At 39.7% G+C, this 24,061-nt stretch overlaps 1 protein-coding gene across 1 annotated transcript in view; it reads left to right on the forward strand.

Moving 5' to 3' along the window:
- Positions 1-1,513: 1,513 nt before the first annotated feature.
- The window catches only part of IL23R (interleukin 23 receptor), a 41,465-nt gene continuing 18,917 nt past the window's right edge, over positions 1,514-24,061 (forward strand). Inside the window, 8 exon segments of the mRNA XM_042465016.1 lie at positions 1,514-1,643; positions 9,095-9,385; positions 10,854-10,977; positions 16,208-16,371; positions 18,371-18,444; positions 18,446-18,517; positions 20,667-20,826; positions 23,753-23,835. Coding sequence (XP_042320950.1) covers positions 1,544-1,643; positions 9,095-9,385; positions 10,854-10,977; positions 16,208-16,371; positions 18,371-18,444; positions 18,446-18,517; positions 20,667-20,826; positions 23,753-23,835 — 1,068 coding nt within the window. The 5' untranslated portion in view covers positions 1,514-1,543.

A 24,061-nucleotide genomic window follows, 5' to 3' on the forward strand; every position in this document is an offset into this window, starting at 1 on the left:
TTGTACTACAGCGTCCACACTCCTCCAGCCATCATAGCCCCCAGCTTTGAACATCATCTGCTGCTAATACAGTCAGAACTGTACTGAGCTTTGTTAAGAAAAGGATTTTCCTCATGGCTTATAAGGGAAACAAGTTGCAGGAAAAGACCAGAGCCTCCATAGCCCTAAATCCTTTTTTCATGTGCTTTGGGCACACAGATCTCTAAATAAGTCATCTGTTCACCTCATGTGATGGAATCTGAGAAAGCCCTGTACAAGGACTGGACAAATTGTCAGATTTGCAAAAGAACTCCAAACAATTGTCAATACTGCTCCTTCTTGTGGTGGAATTTTTTTTTTGGGGGGGGGTGAGAAATACAAATGTAAGGAGCTTGAGTGGAAAACCTGGTCCTGGTAAACTCGAAGCCACCATCCAGATTTGAAGAATGGGAGACTGGCTTGCCTACTTGAGGAATGTCAGTGGACATAAAGCAGGATATACTAGATAGTGCCTTTTTGTGCCAGGTAATTAATTGCTGTCTTAGTTTAGTTATAATGCATTTCAGTAAGATTATTCTTATTACAAAGTACTAATTCATGGTTGATAATTATATCATTGGCAAGTAGTTGTGGTTACTGTAGAATGAGTGGTGTTATCATCAGTCCTTGGTATCTGTGGGGGAGCCGTTCCGGATCACATACACACACACACACCCCTCAGATACCAAAATCTGCAGATGGCAAGTCTGTGGATACTGAGGTCCCACTGTACAATTAGTTAACCTTTTATATGCCCAAGTTAAGTGTTGGTTCCTTCCTCCCCTGCCAAAGGGAACTAATTATTGAGAATGGATCATTGAGAATGGATGAGGAAACATGTTTCCAAAAGTACACTTACCACTCCCAATCGATTGACAAGGGATGGGGAAAAGGAAAGGTTTTTGGTCAGGCAGACTGGAAGTCATCAGGGGTTGAGAGCTGAAGATCCCACACCTGCCAAAATAGAATTCCTTTTCCCATGCAGAGAATAACACAGAGCTCTGTGTCTCTCTTTGCACAGAGAAGGGCGTTATTAGCCTGCTGTTCATCATCCCAACTGAGATGGAAACCAGTGAGTGAAGAATTTCAACCCATCCTTCACATACCTACTTCACACACTTGGGGTGCATCTACACATTAGAAATCATGCAGTTTGACACCACTTTAACTGCCATGGCTCATCCTACAGAATTCTGTGATATGTAGTTTTGTGAGGCACCAGCAGTCATTGGCAGAGAAGACACTGTGTAAAATGACAGATCCCAGGATTCCATAGGATTGAGCTACAGCACCTAAAGTGGTATCAAACTGCATCACTTTAACAGTGTAGATGCATCCTTAGTTATTGTCTTGAGAGGGCAAGAAAGGTCAGGCAAGGGCTGTATGCTCAGTAGACAGTCACTGGAGTCTTGTAACATTATTTTCATTTACTTTTCAGGAACTAATGCTTATAGAGGTGGCCTCTGATACTGTTTCCTTTGTTTTTAGCACATGCCTTTTTGCTGATGTCCAGCACATTTTTTGAATGATGGTGGTTACAGCTAAAATTTTGATGGTCTTCTATGTGCTCTCCTGCAAGGTCCACCAAGTCCTTCTTTCTAACCGCTGTTCAGACACAAGTTCAGTTAAGTATTAAATCCAAGAAGATACTGGGAATGTCTAAATTTCCAGATTTCATTACTTTATTATCAGATTACTTTTTATGGTAAGCAAGTAATCTCAGAATGCTTAAGATGAAGAAATTTAATAAAGTTCTGAATAAACCTTTGAATAAACATGCATAGGGTTTGAAATGTTGTTTTAAATTGCAAGCTGCCTTGAGTCACAAGTTTGGAGGGGAAAAAGTGGGAGTAGTAGTAGTAGTAATAGTAATTGTTGTGGACATTCTATGACAAAACAGATTAATTCAGCTGTCAATCTGGGGGCTTGTCTTCACTAGCCAGAATACTCAGTGGGCAGCTACCTTCCTATGTGATCTGGGTTCATTGACCTGAACCATTGTTAGTTACAATGAAGCACCCAGCCATGTTATCAATGCTGGGCACCTTGTTATCACCTCAGAGTGACTCACACTTGCAGCAGTGATACTGAGTAGTTTCAGGGAGCATATGGAAAGGTAGATGCCTGTCATCAATGTGGGGAGAGCTGAAAACTCAGATCAAAAGGTAAGGTAAAGGGGAAGAAAGGTCAAATCAAGTGCAGGCATCATGAAGAAAGTCCACAGCCAATTCAGGGCTTTGGCCCCACATCGTATAGACAGAAAACAGCAAGCCTAGATGAGATTCAGAATAAATAATCCATGTAGAGAAGCCTTGGGTTAAATGAGTGGTCAACGTTTAAGTGCTAGACGATCACATTGACCTATGGCATCCTGATGTCTATCTGAAAAGGAGTGACTATAAATCTAAAGATTGCTCAAGATTCAAGCAGAGCAATTGCGGGGGGAGGGGGGTGGACTACAATGTCCAGAATATGTTCGCCAGCAAGTTCAGTGACCATGCTGGCTGAGAGGTTCTGAGACCAACTAGATTACCACACTACACTCTTATAGTGCTGCTGTTCTACTATAACTGCTCTGGCTGCCTCCTGTAGCATTCTGGGATTTGTAGTTAAGGGAGAGAAGCATTTAGAGTTCTCAACCAGAGAGCTCTTAGGCCTCACTGAACTACAAGCCTCAGAATGCAACAAGAGGCAGCCAGAGCAGTGAAAGTGGAATAGCAGCACTATGAGAAGGTAGTGCAGTAATGTGGCTATAGTCCAAATAAAGTAAACTTATTCTAGGTGTGCAGCACTGTGCTTTCACACTTAGAATTTACTTCTAAGTAAACACGCTTATAATTGCTTTACAAATGAGGAATTTATGATATATCTATGTGAATCCTGTAGAATGAAACAATGTCCCAAAGCATAGAAGATATAGGCAGATTAATATGATGCTTGTAACAATGGTTTATATGATATCATAATATGATAATATAATATATTAATATGATCCTTGTAACAAGGGATGCAGTGGCTTAGTGGTTAAAACGCCAGTTCTGATGATCAAAAGATCAGAAGGTTGCCAGTTTGAGACCCAAGTTCCAGTTTCTACCAACCTAGCAGTTTGAAAACATGCACATGCAAGTAGATAGATAAGTACCACTTTTCAGTGGGAAGGTAAACAGCATTTGGTGCAGTCATGCTGGGCACATGACCACCAGAGCAGTCCTCGGACAACACTGGCTCTTCAACTTAGAAACGGAGATAAGCACCGACCCCTACAATCAGTTACAACTAGACATTCATGTCAAGGGACTACTTTTACCTTTAACAATGGTTTTAAGAGCAGTTTGAGTAATTCTAAGTATCTGTTCGATAGTATTTCATGTTAAAAGAGAAACATTGCATAAATATGCCACGACAGGAAGAACATTCTGTCAGCATTGACACTATTCACAAAAATATATTTGTCAGCAGTGGGGAACCTTTCTAATCTGATTTGTAAAAGAGCACTTGAACTTTCAGTCATACACTTCATATCTCTATATCCTCTTTGATCAAAATCATTCAAGAGATCTTTTCTTCATCACTCATGAGTTTGTGAAAATTAAAACTGACTTGGGCCACAGTGGCACCCCTAGGGTTGATGTCACCTTGTGCAGTAACTCATGGTGTCACCCCCCCTATAGATCTCCTCCCATTTCACACCCAACAGAATCCTTACTAATGCTTTTTTGAACTAATGTTACCTGTAAACCATAATTCCCATATGTACCAAAGAATGTCATGCTAATAATTGTGAAATAAACAACTCACAACATTAAAATTGAACCTTCAAATTACAATATCGTATGCACAACGTAAATGTATTTGCATATACATAGTGAAGATTGAGTTAAAATGTGGTATTTTTAAAGAAAATTTTAAAAGAATTTTTAAAAAATTAAAATTCCCAAAAGTTTTAAATGTTGTTTAAAAACATTTTTTAATTTAAAATTTTGATATTTGAAACTTTAATTTTTAAAAAATTCTGGGGCCTCTCCTTTCTCCTCCCAGTAAGACTCACCCTGCTCCTACCATCTCTTGAAGCATTTTAAAGGGAGGCAGGTGAATGCCACAACCCACTTCTGCCAAAATGTAGGTGTTTGAGGACCAGTGGTGCCCCTCCTTAGGGTGTTACCTAGTGCATTCTGCATCCCACATCCTCTAGTGATGGGCCACGGATGGGCCAAATTAGCAATGCCTAAATAAAGAGAGTTTTTGGTGTTTGCTGTCTTGGACCTGTAATATCATAATCTGAGAAACTAACCCAGTCACATAGCATACAAAACTGCAGAATCTTTAATGTGGGTGAGTATGGCATCCTTGGGCTGATACAGTTCTGCTGTTCCTACTAAACAATTACACACACTAAGTATTGTGGACCATCCAAATGAGCACAATCTAGAACTAGTTTGCTAGACTGAATCTGGACCACAGTTCATCACAGTCTGAATTCTAAATGATCAACCTGTCAGTTGTTCAGGTTGCTGCTGAATAAAGCACTGAACAGGTGTCACATTCTAGTTACAGAGCTTATAATTTGGAGATACTTCCTCAGTTTTGAACAAATGGCCATTTGAGAAGCTGTTCCCAAACAAATGGTAGGCAATTAGCCTATATATGGTTGAACAGAGGGTATTGAAGGCTCTTCCAAGATCAGGTTATCATTTAGTCTACTGGTGGCTTCCATATTGGTGAGACACTAAATCCATTACCGGGATTGGTCAGAACTTTAGAAGCAGTACTCAAGGAGTTGGACCTATTTTATGCATAGGATTCAACACCTCTGCTCACTGTTTTAAACACTGGACTAAAACCCAGAGCAGATTTCACCACCCTACAGATATGGATGTCATTAGCTGTCACTGCCTACGCCTAATTCTGTGTTGTGTTTGGCCATTAAACATTACATATATGTTGAATAATCACATTTTAGTATGATGAAAGGGTGCTGTGAATTAATCCCAAACAGCCTATTATTCATTGGAAAGCCATTGTCAGAGATGAGTACTTTGGATTGTTCAACATCATGTTTACTGGTTAGATCTGTCTGTACTTGTGTGAAAATCAGTAGAAGAAAACACTGTGTAGGTGAATTGCAGTTCAGAAATAGTAATTGCTTAGAGTTAACATCTGTATTTAACATATACCTGGCCCTAGGATAAATAGTATTAGGCAAGGAAGATAACAATGTTTGCAAAGTTTGCTTTGGAATGGAATAGTTTTATTAATTACTGGACAGAAAGCTATTTCCTCCCATTTTAAGTATTGTTGGTACTGTTATAGTGTTCCTTTGCAATGTGAGCAAAATGTTAGGGTTTTTTTTTTTGTCTTTGCAAATAATAAGATTATAAATAGAAATGCCACACAGTTTTCAGATTGAGCTTGGCAGCTTGTACCTCTCTCTTCTTCCGCTTCCTTATAGCTTTTATGATGTTTATAGTTTTATAATGCTTGGTAATAACATCACCTTAAAGTAAAGCTGTATTTCCACAATTTGTATCTAGAACAAATTATATTGGACTGGATAGTGAAAAAGAATGATGTTTTGAAGATAAAGGGTGGAAATTCATTTTTGTAGTTACCATAATGGTGACTGGTAGTTTCCCTGACAGCATGGACGGGAATCCACTCTGAACTTCAAAGGAGCTATCGAAAATATATCCAAGCCATTGTATTCCCCATCACCATGTATGGATGTGAGAGCTGGACAGTGAGGAAAGCTGATAGAAAATCAACTCATTTGAGATATGGTTTTTGGAGAAGAGTGCTGAGGCTAGCATAGACAACCAAAAAGACAAATAAATGGGTTTGTTCACTGTATTTTGGCCATATGATGAGAAGGCATGAATCATTAGAAAATATAATAATGATAGGAAGTGTAGAGGACATTAGAAAGTGAGGAAGACCACATGCTGGCATGTCCTCTGAGTCTGCAGGCTTTGATGGACAGTCTGAAGGTCGGTTCTCACTATGATTTTCTTCGAATTGCAGATTGGGTTAAATGTCCATCATCCCCACTTGCTGCCGGTTTCAATCTAATTCTGATCCGATAGAGTTCTTTAAAAGCAGAGTAAACGCAGAAAACCCACTCTTATTTGGCACCACTTTTCAAGAGGGTTTTTTTTTTTTAGAAGAACTGAATCACAAGACATAGACATAGATCCAAAATAGATGGGCAGGACACTTCCAGACACTTTGGGGGGTAGGGGTGCAGACATCACATGCCCCCAGAGTGGCTGGAAGCTGCACAGAGAGCAGGAAAAGCTGGCCAAAAAAGGAGCAAAAAAACCGCTCCTTGCTGGCAGCCTGTTCAGGGCCATGGCAGCGGCTGGTTTTGGCAGCCAGTCACCATGGTCCAACACCAATCAGGGAATAACTAGCACTGGAGCAGCCAGAGTCTGCTCCAAGCTGCCAATCTGCATGACCCCATAATTACCTCTGCTTTTCTACTGACACCTTGGTGAGCGTGGACTCTCCCTCTATCTGCTTAAAACCTTTGCAAGACACTGAGGCTTCCTGCTGGGAGTCTGGCTAGCTTCCCAAGGGCAAAACAAGGCAATGCCATATAGATGGAATCAATCAAAGAGGCCACGGGACCGGAACAAAGCAGTGGAAGACAGGGGGTCTTATCCATGGGGATGCTATGAGTTGAAAACAGTTAACAACAAAGTGAAATTACTGAACCCTATCTTCAAAATAGGCTTAGCACTTTGGATAGCTCCCTTAAAGTTTGGACTGAAACCCTGAGCAGACCCATCACATCAGTGACTCGAGGCCATCAGCCACTACTTGTTTGTACTCAAACAACCCATACAAGTATGGAGGTTGGTTAAGGTCACTTACTAGTATTTTTCAACCTAGTTCAGTGTTCATGCACTCAGTGAACCCTAAGCCACTGAGCTCAGTTCAGCTTGATTCCAGGTCAAAGAAAGTCCATCTCACCTTCTCCTAAGGCTAACACCAATGCCATAAACAGACAAAAACCCTCTTGTGTTATTTAGATAGTTCTCTCAGCAGGTTTCTGTTTACGTCTTTACCCAAATTAGAGGACACGGAAGTCTCATGCTGAACCATATTCTAGCTAGAGCTTAGAACAAAAAAGCAACATATCTACTTGCAAAGATGTACAGTACCCCTTTTTCAGGGCTGCATCCACACTGCACAAATAATCCAGTTTGACACAGTTTTAACTGCCATGGCTCTGGTGCCACAATAAACTATAATTCCCAGAATTCCGTAACATTGAGCTGTGGCAGTTAAAGCAGCATCAAACCAGCTTATTTCATTGCAGCTCTGGAATACAAAACTTTGTAATGCAATGAGTGGGAATGCAACAAGTGGGAATGAAGTTATGTTACTGATGTAACAGTTAGTAATGTTTTCCAGTGTTTGTTGGGGGCTTCCATGTCAGAGAGCCACTTTGGGTTTTCATCCAGATTTTGAAGAAACTATCCAAGACACTATACCTAGTTGGGGGACTGGATCCAGGGTGTTGAATCCTTTGGATATCTTTTAGAGTTCATACAAAAACCCAGACCAGATTCACCATCAGAATGACATGGAAGTCATCAGCTGCCACTAATTTTTCCTAGCTTGTTTAAAAAATGATTTTAATGGCATTTTAAGGTATTATTTGACAGGATTTAACAGTTTTGTGCCATTCTCAAATAAATCTTAAAGTCTTTTTTAAGAAGCAAAAAGCAATGAAATGGTAACATGCTATCTTGCCCATGTAAAGGGGTCTCTTAAATCCCCTCTATAGAACATTTATTTTCTGTTGCTGTTGTGTGCCTTCAGGTCAATCGTAGTCCAATGTTCAAATCAATACACCACACTGGATCTCTCTTATACATTTATAGATTTCTATCAAATGTTTCCTTTCATAAACTTCAGTTCAAGATAGAGGCACATATGTCAATTTCTGTGAAGAAGTCGTTTGTGTGACATTTTTGTTCTGCAATATTTTTGTTGTGCAACATTGCTGTTTGCTACATTTTGAAAAACCAGTCTTACACAAAGCACACTCTTGGCTGCCTAAAAACAGTCCTTTCTATATCCAAAGCTTCACAATTTTCAAGGCAGACTGCATAGTTCTCAGGATTAGTGGTGTAGCTTCCAGAAAGCTATGTAGTATTCTGGGGAAGCTGCACAGCTTTTGTACAAAAACTTCATGTTTTTCCATCATTCTGGGGCGAGGATTACTATGTGACACAAATGGGATAGGATGAAAGACTCTTTAATTGTTCTCAACACTGTTGGGATTTGGAGAAATTGAGATTTAGCATCCCTTGCAATGATGAATGCTAACTCAGGCCCGTTACAAACGGGCCTTTGCAGCACCCCCATCACGTGCTAGGGGTTGGCCGAGGACCTAACGTCCATACCAGCCTCACCCCTAGCACGTGATGGGGGCGTAATAATGGTGGCGCCCTATACACACGGGCGCCACCATTTTGACGTATCAGACGCATAGTGTCCGCACGTCGCGCCCCGGATGTGACACCGTGAGTGTGCGAATAGCGCCTCATGGTGTCCCATCCAGGGCACAAGAAGAAGCGCCATTTTGGCGCTTCTTCTTCGCTGCGTCCGGGAACTGCGCGGTTTGGCTGCTGCGGTTCCCGGATGCAGCAACCGGCGGCAGCGGCAAAGCGCCGCTTTTCTGCGGTCTGTAACCCGCCTCACTTTCCTTCATACTTTTCGAAACACTTACACATCTATCTCATCTGGACAAGGTTTATATCATCAGTCTGTCTGTTCTAAATAGAAGTACACGCTGTGAACTCAGATCATTCAGTTTCTGCTGACTGCTCTGCTTTTCTCATGGTTCATAAGAATTTGGAATTAGATGAAGACCACTGAAATCACATATCCTGATAACAGGCATCTAATTAGACTGTTTTGGATATGTAATATAATGTTTCGGTGGTATTAACCTGAGTCCAAAATCTCTTGTAGCTTGGTGATTAGCAAGTTTCATTTTGTTTCTAGCTAGTATTTTCATAAACATATTTACTGTTAACATAATTATGGTATTCTTTTTTCAACACAGGCTTTATAATCTGTAGTGGACATGTGTGGACAGAACCAGCCTCACTCATTCAGATGGGCCAGAACATTTCTATCAACTGCCATGCTGATAAAGAATTCTGTCAGAATGGCAGCCTATACTTCGTCCTAAATAATGTCCCTGTCAGAGACCAATTGTTGACAGCTATAAACAAGACTACAATTCAGCTTCAGCTTCATGATTATCAACATCCATTTTCTACAGTCCGGTGTATTGTGGACTGTCCTCAAAAACCTAAAAATATTATATGTGGAACACAATTTTGTTTAGGCTGTGAGTAATTTATAATGATGTAGTATGTGTTTTTTTCTAGTTTAGATTATTTTGATTCATTTGGGACAATCACCAGGTTTTTTGATGATAACATTTTAGAGATGGAGTACTTATTTATATTTAAAGTTCAAAAATTGGGGTTAAACAGAACGGCATTATACGCTGGTGTGTGGGCATGGCATATGTACGCTAGCTGCCCCCTTGCCGGTGTCACGCCATGTGCCCAACCACATGGTGGAGGGTGTTATGGCACTTTGTTGGCATGGTGTTTAGACACACTGCACCAAAGGAGCACCAAAAAGATGCTTCAGCAGCAGCAAGGGCACCTTTTCCCCAGCACTAAAAGGGGCAGCATTTTGCTGTTCCTTTTAGCACCAGCAAAGCACCAGATCGGGGCTGCGGCATGCAGTTGCTGTGGCCCCAATCTGGTGCTGAAAGGGACGGCAGGATGCTGCTCCAAAGGGATGGTCTGTCGAGTCCCATTGTTAATTTAGCTTCTTCCTCTTATGCACATACCTACTTTGGTATACATTTCATTCAGTCAGTGAGATGTCCAATGAATCCTGTTGATGTTTATTCAGAAGTGTCTTGAGTCGTGTGAATTGGGGCATGTTCCCGTTCCCCTGTCACTAAATGTGATTGGAATTCCAGTATTATTTCCATGTGAATAATGTACTACAACTTTCTTTGATAACTTCTCATATCCCACAGTACTTTTAGCACTGATGGTAAGTGGTTGTCTATATGGAGTTGAGCCGCATCCATGTTGTACAACATCTGTATAGCATATTAACCTGCAAAGCCCAAGGGAGGGGAGGAGATGATTATGGATCAAAGAGGTTTAATATAGATCAGGAAAAGAAAGGAAACACTGCCCTTTTATTTTGGACTTGGAGACATCACAATGCTGAGTAAAGAAGCATTAAAAAAGGCTTTAAAAGGAACAAAACTGATCATGGAACACCTTCTAAGATTGTATTGGTAAAACATACGTTGCAAAGCCTAGCTCAGAAAATAATGATATTGGCTCCTAAGCAACTTTTTTCCCCTTAGGATAATGAATTTCACATTCATGTACTGCATAATGATTACAAAACATTTTAAAATCCTTTGTGAACTGTATTTACAGATGGCTGGTAGCTCATTCTAAGCTATGTATATATAGTGAATCATTTTTGTTTCAGTGGAACTGTCTCCCAAATGGATGTGCTCAAAATCTCTGCCCATATTTCTCTTCTTATATCTTCTTAAAGGAAATGACATTGATTTATTTAAAATTATTTGCAAAAATAGTGATTTAGAAAGATAACAGAAACAGAAACTGGTGGAGCTTGTAAATGTTACTCTCTTTCAACAAGAAATCCCAGAATTCTCCAGCCAGTCTCCAAGAAGTAATGTTTCCATGTTCTGGAGTTTGGTACATTTGTTTTTTGACTCAGTATAACCTCACATGTTTTGTAATTTATAGATCTACCTGACAGACCAGCCAATTTAACTTGTGTCATACATGAATATTCGGACAATATGATGTGCAGTTGGGACTCAGGCAAAGATACACATTTAAACACTAACTACAACTTATATGTGAAGAGGTAAGAAAGTTGTTTGTAGTGTCTCAAACCAAAAGCCTTTGCACTCCGTGCCTTGGAGAGCCATTTAAACACCTTGCAAATAGTGAATTAGAGGCAAACACAGTTCTCTGCCTCTCTTCTCATTAAGTCTAAAGTAGTATTTTGCCCTCATGCAGTGTCTTCTGGGCTCTTGTGTTTCCTCAGAACATCTGAATAGTCTACTGCTATCTTCAGCACCTTAAGAAAACTACACAAATAGAAGTGTGTTTCTACAAAATAGAAATGCATTTATTTGTAGTGTTCCCCCCACCACCACTGATAGTGTTTAGGAGAAAACATTATGAGTGCCCAATCCATGCAGTATTCAGTAAATTGGCAAAGGACAGTCCAAAACTCAAACCACCACACTAGCTCTCTTCAACACACAGGGATGGATGCACTGAAGGAATTTGAGAGTCTGTGGGAAATAAATTAGGGGAGATTCCAAAAGTTTGGGCTAAGTGTTTTGTAACCAGTCCTTTGTAAAGGAATTTGAAGAAGCTGATGCTTGAAGACCAGAACTCACATTGGTCTGGTTCTCATCTTCACACCCTGGGCATATCACTTCTATATCAGCTTCACTAATTTACTTTCTCCTGCCAAGACGATCAAATGGAGACTGCCATACTTTGGCCACATCATGAGAAAGCATGACTCATTAGAAAGACAACAATGTTAGGAAAGGTAGAAGGCAGAAGAAACCATCTCTGCAATCTTGTTTATCCATGCAGAGTTGCAGATACATATTTGACAGTTTAAATACATATCTAGAACTATGGAAGGAGAGTGACTGGTGGTACTGGATGTGCTGGGGAAATGAACAGTTGCACATCCAGCCTAGAACTTGGGGAAGTCACTTATGAGGATTACAACCACCAGAATCCCTCAGCCAGCATGGCCACTGGAATAATGAAGGGTTTGAGGAGGTGTAATCCAAAAAAGCAACTTTTCTGAGCCCTGGTCCTGTCTTTCATTTGCTCAAAATGGTAGCCTTCAGAGCCTGCTTTTCATTTTCAAAAACCCACCAACAACATAGTTGAGACTGCATGATATTCATTTTCCTGGAACATCAAGTTTGGGCTTAAAACTAGGTTAGTTGCAAATTTATCCAAGAATGAAGAAATGACAGATCTGTAACTGATGTTGTGGTCTGACTATGGGGACTAAAGTTGTGGTCACAGACAGCAACCACAAACCAGGCAGGCTTGTGCATGTGTTGTAGATCTTGTCTGCTAGTAAATAAAGTGTCCTACTTACACTTTCGGGGTGGGGAGAAAGCAGGTCACCAGACATGCCTTTAATGCTAGACCAGACTTTTCCCCCTGAGTAAAAAACTTTGTTCTCACCCAACAATGTTCAAGTAGAAAATTTTCTGGGGTAGGCCTGAAAAGCAGTGCTCAAGTTCTACAGGTTCTGGGTACAAAACCAAACATACTATGCAACTATGGCCATAATTCTGGATCCTGTTTGGGATGTAAATTGTACTTTGTAGTCCCCCTCCCACAAACTGGCCCTACCATGTGGTGGAGTGAGATTGATCCCTCAGGCTGCCCTTCCATGATATTTTGGAGTGCCATGACAGGGCAGCAGATTATTACTAGTTTATTATTCTATGTTTACTTCTATATAGAAGTGCTTGTAAGCTTTTCTCTCTCAGCTGGGAAAATAACTTTGACCAGTCTCAGGTACTATGTACCTGTTCTTGGCCATTTTCTTTTCTGCCTGAGGGGAAGTCTTGATCTGGCCCCAGATATTCTCTCTCCACTCTGACCTGCACTTGACATGGCTTTGACTGTCATAGCTGCAACCTATGGAATCCTGGGATTTGTAGTTTGTTGTGGGACCAGAGCTCTCTAACAGAAAAGGTTAAATATGTCACAAAACTGCAAATCCCATAATTCTTGAGCCATGGAAGTTACAGTGGTGTCAAACTGCACCAGTTCTTTAGTGTAGATCCATTCCTCTGAGTGGATCCAGCTCCTTCTTCTCACTCTTGTTATCTGAAGTCCTTATAAAATTCTGTAAATTTCTAAATAGAAATTTGAAATTAAATGGATTTTACAGCTATGAACCAAAGTTAGAAAGGTGGTAGAGATGAAGGGAGTGAATGGGTGTGATGTGTGTTTGTGTTTCAAAGAACTAACTATAGAAGAGGAAATAGTGAGACATGTACGTGAAGTAGTTCAGAGAGAGAGAGAGATGAAGAGATAGAGACCAGCAGAAGCAAGAGCAGAAGCATCTGGTCACAGCAAGGTTGGAGAAAAAAACTAAAGGGTAGGGAAGGGAGAAGCAATATTCAATGAAAAAAAATATACAAGTGCCACTTATGTGTTCCCTTCTTGTCTTGTTGATCTGCCCTCTTTTCACCCAGACTACAGTTTTGGGGATTGACCTCTTTGTTCCTTGATCTCTCTCTGATACTTGGGGACAATTCATGTGGCTACCATGTGAGAGAGAAGGTAATGGGGGCTACCACATTTCTCTTGCTCCTGTCGTTGCTTGTTGGCTTAGAGAAAACAGTTGGCTTAGAAAAGACAGGGGAGAACTTCAAGGAGGAGCAGCAATAAGGCCAGAGACATAATGAGCTAGCAGCTGACCCTCTGTTGGAGTTTGGGACTCATGGGGTGTAACTATGGGTAAAGGAGACAAAATGAGGGCATGGCCCATTCCAAATAAGAATTCTTTCCCCCAGTGAAATTTTCCTTCAGTCCCCAAATTTCTAGCCATGTTTTGACTTAAATTTCAGTTGGACATTTAGAAATAGTGCTAAAGTATTCCAAGAAAAAGGTCAGGCAAAGCTAGCAAGGGAATACAAAAAAAGAAAATATAGATCTTCTAGCTTGAATTATTTTCAACGTCTCGTTTCCTACAATGCTAGAAATTTGGGGAAAATTTAATTTGGTGGGACAGAATTCTTATTGAGGGAAAAATTCACATTTTCTGTGCCAAAAATATATTTCTGTGCAGAGATATTATTTTCTGTACAGAAGAAGTTGTTTCCTGTGTGTAAAATGCTGCAATTGGGGATGTATTGTATATACAATTTGCATGTGATATGTTTGCATAGAAAACAGGATTATCTGCACAGAAAGCAACTTTTTCAGTACAAAAAATGCTGTCTGTTTTTTACACAAAACAACCATATGCGAATTTTGCACACAAGAAGTTCTCAATTTAATGGATTATTGTCCTCAGGATTTCTTCACCCTCAGAAAAACATTGTTGTGGTTGTTGTTTTTTACTGTTCTTTGAATATTTTTGAATATTCTTTTTATCCATGTCCTTGGCATATGGAGGCAGGGTAATCTGCTTGTCCCCCACATCAGATAGCTTAAGAAGAACTGCCTTAGAGAATTTTCCTTTTTAATGAAGTTTCTAAAATAAATCTTTTAGTGTTTGTTTGTTTGTTTGTTTAGCTTAAGCCATTGGTGTCTTTTCTCCTTAATTAAGAGTCTTAGCTATAACACTCACTCTCCAGTAGTACCCAATGTAGTGGAATGGGAAAGGGGGGATTCATAATGCATTTTAGCTGAAAAGCAAGAAAGGAGAGAAGCAGATCTTGTGTGTACTATTCAGAGACATTGCCAGGACATGTCTGGAATATCAGTATGCAAAGGGATTTTGTAGAACCTTTGAGACTGACTGTCCAAGATCCCTTTACATACTGTGTATATTATGTCAGGGATCCAAAGACTAGCAGAGAGTAGTCCAAAGCTCATGCACAGATGGTTGACTTGCATTTCTTGAACAGCAGTTTTTTTCCATTCTGCAAAGCAATCTTCTTTTGATAAAGAGTTTTTTTAAAAAAAAGGTTTGTGAAACTGTGAAGAGAGAAGTTCAACTCAAAGAGGGGGGAATCAAAAGTCCCAGTTTGGATTACCAGCTCAATGAGTTTAAAAGAAAACTGACTCACTGGTGCCTGGTCTACATTTGTACCATTTCTTGCCCTTATTATGTTGTTCTGCAACAGAGACGTAGCTAGGATTTTAGGATGGGGGGGGGCAGACTAAGTGCCACCATTATAATGGGGCTTGGATGTGGCGGCGCAGCAGCACACACCATTCATTTTTCGAATGGAGGGGGGTTCCGGACCCCAAGAACCCCCCCCCTTGTCTACGTCCCTGTCTGCAAATTAAGACATAATCCAGCATGATTCAGACATGCTACAGTGGCTTTGCTAACTGCAGGAAACTGAGAGCTGCAGGTATTAAAAAAAGCAAAATTTTCAAGCTCTGAACACTACAGCAGTGATTCTCAACCTGTGCAGCAGGACCCTTGTAGGGGTGTGTGACTGTTGCTTAAAAGGAATGTGAGACTTGAAGTCCCTGACTCCCCCTCCTCCTGCCCTGCTTCCCAAACATTTTCTGTTCTGGAGGAGAAGAGAAAAGCAAGTAGGATGCTTGTAGCCTCTGCCTGGGGGAGGGAGAGGAAGAGCGCTATTTCTTTACAAAAAGTTAAAATATGAATATACACAAATGTGTGAATGAAAATACACACTAAAACAAAATATTTTTCATTCATACACTACATCAAGGGAGGGCACAATATCCACATGTAGATGTAAAAGGGGTCACAAGGGTAAAAAGTTTGAGGACCACTGCACTACAAAACAGCTTCCTCAAAGTACAGTCTAAGGCTGCATCAACACTGCCACTTTAACTGCCATGGCTCCATGCTATGGAATTCTGGGATTTGTAATTTTGTGAGCCATCTAGCCTCCTCTATCGGAGAGCTCTGGTGGCACAACAAACTACAAATCCCAGGATTTCATAGGATGAAGCCATGACAGTTAAAGAGTGTCAGATTGCACTAACTCTGCAGTGCGGCAAAAGCCTTAAACAAAGGTTTGACTCTGATTTTTTTTCACTGCAATCCATGAGACTTACAAAAGCATACTTATGGTTAGTTGATGCTCAAAATGTGGAAGTTCACGCAGCTTTATGGTTTTCTTATACTGTGACATGGGTGTCTTCAATGCTGACCAGGCTGAAAAAGTATGTATAGGACTTTGAAATGCTAATAGAATAAGATTGACCTTATGTTTATATGTCTAGAAGTTGTTTGATTAGGGTTAAGCATTGAAAAAACTTATCTATAACTTACGAATGTTTTTAGAAATATCTACTTTAGATGGATGTTTTATAGCTACAGTGCAATGATACACAGGGCATTATCACATGGAGTCCTTACTGTCATTCTTTCATCTTTATAGCTTACTAACAGAAGAGAATAAGATGTTTTCTGCAAATGTTACCTCAGCCATCATCCCTCTGAGTCAACTGCTAGAAAACCAACAATTTTCTGTTTTGGTCCACGCTGAAAATGATCTGGGTACAGTGCATTCGGATCCACTGCACGTTGACCTCAGTGATATAGGTAGTATATATAGTAATTTGGAGAGTTTTTCTTTAAGTGCTGCTTTTAAATGGGGTGGTTTTTTTGGCCTACTATGTAAGTAGTTTAAGATAAGAATGAGATCTTGATGGGTGCAGTAAGGATGTTGAACTCCACCTTCATGTCTAAGAATATAATGCCAGAGTTCTACAAGTGTGGCCTGTAACAAAATGTTGCAATGTATTGTTGCAATCTAATTGGATTTCTCCTGTCTGGGGTCATAGCCAGACAGCCATACCTTCATCCAGCAAGTCACTCTATTCCTGTCCACCCAGTTTCCCATGTTTTTTCCCAGCTTAAGAGTCAGCAATGCATCCTGTCCTCACAGAGTTATTCTGGGAAAAAGGAGCTGTCCCATTTGTTTCTTCTATGCTTCTGCAAACATTAGGTACCCCTCTCTTGTTTCTCAGTGACCCTATTCTGGCTACAATCCTGTCAGCATTCTCTTCTTGACTTCACTATGAGAAATAATACTTCAAAGTATGCAGAAAGTTATCTTCTTGATCTAGGTCCTATTTTTGCTCTCTTTAATAGAAAGACCTTTTATTCAAAAATCCTTCTGGACGGAAACAACCTGCCTTCCCAGTGGCCATTGGTCACTTCCATATCAGTGGGGCAGCAGATTCACTCCAGGGGTTTAGCCTGAATTGCAGAGAAGTTATCTAAGATGTTGAATCTGTTTTGAAGGTGGAGTTCAGCATCCTAGATAGCTCTTTCGAAATATAGGCAAAGACTCAGAGAAGATTTACGGCCCCATTAATTTGGATGGAAGCCATCAGAGGCCATTGCTCCTTCCATTCATGTTGCAAATCCTTTCCCAAACAACAATTTATAGCATCTGTTATGAAAGGGGAAGAAATTTCATGGCTATACAGTAGTACTTTGGTGTATGCCTGATTGGCAGCATGACTGGCAACTTGGAAGTGTCTGAGACAGCATGATTGGCAACATGGAAGGGCCTAGATTACAACTATGCCTATCATTAAAAAAGATAGGTGACTGCCTTGGGCAGAAGATACAGTACTGGGTGGCAGAAAATTGTTACTTACTGAATTTATGAAGACTGTATTTTTACTACCAAGAGATAGACAGAGACATTTGTTAGATTTTCTGTCTTAGAAGACATGATAATGAGGATCAACAAAGCAGCAGGAGATTATTTCAGTCACGGTTTGAGTGAAATTGGATTGAAACAGAAGCTTTCAACCTGAATCCTACTGGCATTCCCAAGCATCCCTGCAGGATGAGATCTGTCAGATTACCACCTTGGATACCTTCAAGAAGGCTATTAAGACGGATCTCTTCCGGCAGGCCATTCCAGACTAGAATACTCTTGCTGACCTACCTCTCCCCCTCTCTCCCTTCATCCTCCATCTTTTATCTTTTACCCTACCCGGATTCCGCCTGAAAATTTTTAACTCATTTTAGTGTATTGTATACTAGTTTAAACTCTTTTTTCAGTTTAATCTCTTTTTAGGACTTGATTATGTTTTTATGTGAGGGTGGAGGGTGGGGGATTTTGGAAATTTTAATCTATCTCTTTTAATTGTACTGTATTTTACCACTGTAATCCGCTTGGATTCCCTGAGATTAAGTGGAATATGAATAAATATTATTATTGTTATTATTATTAAAGTCACTATCCAAGGTGCTGAAATTAGGTTTAACATCTTAGGTAGGTCCTTTAACATTCAAACTAAACTTCAGAGTGGAATCTCTGCCCCACTGACATCATACAAAGTGGATTCCTCAACTGTCTCGGCTGCCCACAAGTGGGACATGGACATAATAGCACTTTACCACTTGTGTTCCCCAGCCACTGGCATACAATGATGCCACATGCCTAACAGAATAACCCACCTGTTACTAATATGCTTCTCTTGAAGGTTAGGACAAACCAGCCTCTAAAATCTGCCTATTGGCAAATAGTTAGCAATTTTGTCAGCAAATACTGAATTTAGTATTGTTCTATCTCTTCCAGTGATACCAGCTAATCCTGTTGTGATCCAGAATATAACTGTAGAGTCTCCAGTGTTTAAGACTATAATACAGTGGCGAAAAAAAAACTGCAATCAATGGAACTTACTGTGAAGAACGATATAAGGAAGCAACAAGTGAAACATGGCATGTGAGGCAATCTCTTCTTCCATATTTTATTTGTATCAGTAGCAATAGCATTACTGCTTTTTTCCCCACTGATGTCAGAGCCAAACTTTGCATGCATACCTTTATACATCTGTAAGATGGAGCAAATTTCCTAAGATTAATTTGAGTATTTATCTTATTTGGACAAATGTTTTTCCTTGTGTTGTACTTTTGTAGATAGCTATATTTGCTGCCTTTCATTATCTAAGTAGGATTTGGTAGCTACGATTTCTTATAGTAAAGAAATATTTTTTTTTAAAGGCAATGAAGTTAAATGGATGGACAACCCATGTATTCTACTACTTTTTTCTCTAAGCATGTGCAGGTTGAGTCTCCCATAATCAATATGCTTGGGACCAGAAGTGTTTTGGATTTTTAAATTTTTTGGATTTTGGAATACCTGTATTGGCATGTGTGTACAGAATGAGAAATCTTGAAGATGAGACCCAAGTCTAAACACAGAATTCATTTATGTTTCATATGCACTTTATACACATAGCCCGAAGATAATTTTATACAATATTTTAAATAATTTTATGCATGAAGCAAAGTTTGTGTACATTGAAATATATAAAGCAAAGGTGTCACACTCTCAGCACCCATAAAAAAAGATTTGGTTTTTGGAATATTTTGGATTTCAGAATTCCAGATAAGGGAGACTCAAACTGTACTTAATGACAACTTTCACACAGCCCAAGTGTTTAGAACCCTATATTCACTCATATAATTTATAGCAAAGGTGTGGAGACAGTAGATCAAGATCTATTGTATACCTTGAAAGTAGTACATCATCAGATGATTCTGATTCACACAATATCCAGCAGATTCACAGGCCAAGAACCTGTCCAGCCACTGGCAGAGCAGAAAGCTATGCCAGCATGCTTGTGCTGGAGGTCCAGAGAATGAAGTCTACTCCTTCTTCCCTGGCAATAATCAAAAATATAGTCATGTTAATCTGGAAAATCAGTATGAAAGGGATCTTGTAGCACCTTTTAAGACTAAGTGAAAGAAAAAAGTCGGTAAATATACATCTAAGGAAACTGAAGTCTATGAAAGCTTACGCTACCAACTTCTTTCTCTCTGTTAGTCTCAAAGGTGCACCATGATGCTTTCCCTGGCTGTGCAATGGTAGTTAGCTCTGTGCCACAGTTTCACCACCCCCTTGCTCACAAATTGAATGCAGCGGTGTACCTAGGTGATGTCCAACTGTTGTTGCATGGCCAGGGAAAGAGTAGCATTCTTCATCCTCCAGATATCCAGCAAAGGCTGTTTCCACTTCACTGGCTGCACAAGGGCAGCTGTAAAGCCCCTGGCTGCAACCTCACTGCTTGTCAGTGATTAGGGGTTGGAACCTTCCCAGGAGATTTTTCACTGCCATTGTGAAACTGGATCAAAGGCATTATACAAGGAGGTACTAAATACCTATTTGCATAAAGCTCTCCATCTTGCCATCTGAAGAGAGAAGCCCAATGAATTCAAACTCTAACATTGTGTAATACTAACATTGTTTCTTTTGCCATTAATTTAAGCATGTTTGCTCTGAGAGTATATAATTCTGATCTAATCTGGACTGCAGAAATAACTGTTGACACTGCCTTAACTATCATGGCTCCATCCTCTGGAACACCAAGATCTATAGATTCTTGTGACACCAGAGACCTCTGACAGAGAATACTAAGTATTTTACAGAACTACAAATCTCAGAATTCCATAGCACTGAGCCATAACAGTTGAAGCAGTGTCAAACTGCATTAATTCTGCAGTGTAGATGTAGCCCATGACTTGCTGGTAAGTTTCCCATAGTACCCACTATACAACAGATGTTTAGACTGAAGAGGCCTCTAGCCTGATCCAGCATTGCTCTTCATGTGTACTTATGAATTTTTATTACAGCTGTGGTTTATGACGTTAGTCCAAAATAACAGTCTCTGTATGAATTACCTAGTTATGTCAGATGCAGAGGTAACTAGGAGAAAAGCAGAAACAACTTATTTTATTGGTGGCTAGCGTGATGGGCTTTGGGTTCACATGAAATAATGCTTCTAAAAACACTTTGGGGGAATCCTTGATGCAAACCTGCAAAAACAGAACAGAACAGTATGGAACTGAATTCCACTGCTTCTCCGTTTCAGGTTAGAAAATGGGATTCTGATTTTGAAACAGAACATCACAGTGAGTACAACTTAGAAGCAATCACAATGTATGAGTTTCAAGTAAGATGCAAATTAATTCATGCCAGGGCTTTCTGGAGCAGTTGGAGTGAATCGACAATGTATATGACTCCAGAAGCAGGTGAGTTTTATAGCTTCTTGACTATTAAATCCTTGCTTAAAGGTGCTTCTATAGTTCCGATGGATAGCTGAACTCTAAAAGCATTGTGCAGATACTCCACTTTGTCCTGCTTCAGGGAGATTTTTGTGGAAATAAAAAACAAATAAGAGGGTTACAAGTGGAAGGTGATGCCATCAGCATCCTCATAAAAAGCCATGTTTGAAGTAGAGCAATCACCCAGTAAAAAGCCTTGCCTAGAAGCAGTGTGGGGATGCGTCAAGATATTTTGGCCACCGTAAGCCACCCAGCAGTTTTCTGATCATTTTCAGCACCGTCATATGTTCAAAATAGCTTCAGGAAGCTGTAGTTTCACCAGCTCAGGAACTGGAATATTAGATTATATCTTTACCTGTGCCCTTATTTCCTGTGTTGTCTTCAACAGAACACAATAGTTATTGCTGCATAGTATAGTGGAGTAATGGTAGCACATACATCCGCCATGCTGTGATGTTCTAAATTTCAGAAGTGTATGGAAAACCCCCAGGGAAAAGGACATATCTCTGCAAGATATGTCCTCTCACTTTCAGTTTTAGCATGAGCTGAAAAATCATTCATCACTTGGGAACCAAAATGAATGTACCTGTCCTGTCTCTGTGAGAGAGGAGTTAATAATACATTCCCACCACCACTCTTTCAACTCTGGTATGCAAATAAATGTGATGTGCAACACAAGCCTACCCAGAATAGGACTTAAATGATACTTTCTTAGACTCCAGAAATTATCTGGCCAGCATACCTACTGGCCATGTTTGATGGTGGATTTGGGGAATTATAGTCCAACAATGTAACGTTTCCTAGCTTGGACTCCTACATAGGTCTAACTGAATTCAAATACGTCAGTGTGGACAAAGTGTGGCCTCCAGGTATGAATGGACTGCAACTTCCATCAGCCCTAGGTAGTACACACACAACAACAACAACAACAACAACCTCAAAGCCCTCTGCATGGCTGGATGAATATGTTAGTTTTTCTTTTCCCAACATTTCTTTAAACTCAGAAGTTCTTTCCATCAGATTTATTGTGGGGGGGGGGGGTGACTTTAAAAAAAAAAGGAAAGTTATTTTTTAAAAAAAACCAATGCAAATAAAATTCTTAGCCATCCCTAAAGTTACAAGAAAATCACATACAGTATTATTAGGTATTACTGACCCCTGCTGACAAAACTGCGATATTAAGCTTTTTGGGGGGAGTATACTTTATTACACTTTCAGGAACAAATCACACTGTTTACCATAGGGAGGAGGAGGAAGACAAGTGATCCTGCTCTAATAGATAAAAGGTGGAGAAAGGTTTGTCAGATGAAACCATCACTGCATCTCCATTTTTGAAATGTTGCAACTTTTTGATGTTAGCTATAAAAGGCACAGGCCAGCCCTAGAATTAGGAAGAGTTAAGCATTCACCTGAGGCAGGTGATATTTATTATCATGAAAGGGCAGCATATTATGTAATATTTTTAATGACAGAAAGCAGGAGAGAAACTTTTATTTTTGTGTCGGCTGTCGAAACGCTTCTCACTTCAAGGGCAATTCTCCTTGGGCCCATTCACACTACAGAATTACAGTGATATGATTCTACTTCCTTCTTATAGAATCTTGGGATTTGTAATTTAGGTAGGAGCATTTAGAATTCCCAGTTAGAGTCCTCCTCTAGTGCCTCGCCAAACTACAAATCCCAAGGAGTCCATCAGATGGAACCATGTCAATTAAAGTGGAATAATAACACTAGTACAGTGTGAATAGGTCCCTGAATTTTGGGTTGACCCCATGTGATGCTTTACCTCAGATATCAAATTTAATTAATTAATTAATTAATTTCCCACTTTTTGAACAACATTGGACCCAGGTCAGCTTACAACAAGTCTAAATTTATGTATTCAGGATGATACCATCTGAAAGCCAGAAAGCCCGATGTCAGAGATACAAAATCTTTTTTAAAAATACTTTTTTTAACTACAGTTCTCAATATTCCTTAACTACCAACTTACGTGCAACTTTTTCAAGATCTGAATGAATGTTAAATTTTGTGTTCCCTCCCTAATTTTTAAAGTAAAAAATGTATGCTTATAAATTTAGGCATATGTCCAACTATGGAAGCCAGCATGGTTTAGTGGTTTGAGTATCGGACTGTGACTTCAGGAAACCAGAGTTCAAATCCTCCCTCATCCACAGAAAGCTAATAGGTGATCTTGGGCAAGTCACACTCTCTCAGACAATGGAAAACCTCCTCTGAAATCTTGCCCTGAAACCTCAATGATAGTTTTGTTAGAACTCAGAACTGACATCAAGGCAAATTAAAAATAGAAACAACAATATGACCAGCTGGTATTTAAATTATTTTCTCTTAAAGGGTGGCAAAAGAATGTAGGATGAAAAGAGAGATTATGTATGTTGCCATGGAGAGCAAGCAGTTTATCAGTCTTACAGCATTATATACCAGAAACACACATTACAAAGCTGAGTTCTCAGCTTGAAAAAAGAACCTGTGGTCACAGAATAACTGCTCATCCAAAAACTAGCGTCTTTATTATGTAAATACAAAAGTCACCAAAATATGCAAGGTTTCAATATCTCAAGATCTTTCAAGCAAGGTTATTGTTATTTCCCTCTCACCTCATCCCCCAACACCAAAAGAAACAGGCTGTAATTAAAAAGAGGAGGGAAGGCTAATTTGGAATTTGAAATCATGAAGTCTACATGGTCAGAGTCTTCAAGGTGTAGTGTAAGAGGAGGTTGCAGAAATGGAAATTTAAGTCATATGAGGTGCAATGAAGTTTTGGGGTGCATCTAAGACAAACACAAAAATGCATAATAAGCTTTGCTATTTGCCACAATATCTATTTATAATCACATGCCAAAAATCCTGTTTTCAATTTTTCTTAATACAGAGCCATCTTCAGTACTTGATGTATGGAGATATCTAGGGCCAACTTACCAGAATGGCAGCCAAGAGGTGACCATCTTGATCAAGGTGATAGTTGATCTCTTTTCTGGATTGCATACATATCAAATTATAACTCTTCATTAAGGGAAGGAGCAACCCTTAATATTTAGGGCTTTGGGTCATCTTATTCTCATAGCTCTAGAACACAGAAACATTTTAAAAATCTAATCAATGAATTTTAGGAGGAAAACAATTAACTGAAGACAGTACCTGGGATAATCCATCATGGGACTATATGGTGACTCAATAACTG

Source organism: Sceloporus undulatus, chromosome 4 (assembly GCF_019175285.1).
Source record: "Sceloporus undulatus isolate JIND9_A2432 ecotype Alabama chromosome 4, SceUnd_v1.1, whole genome shotgun sequence".
NCBI classification, from domain to species: domain Eukaryota; kingdom Metazoa; phylum Chordata; class Lepidosauria; order Squamata; family Phrynosomatidae; genus Sceloporus; species Sceloporus undulatus.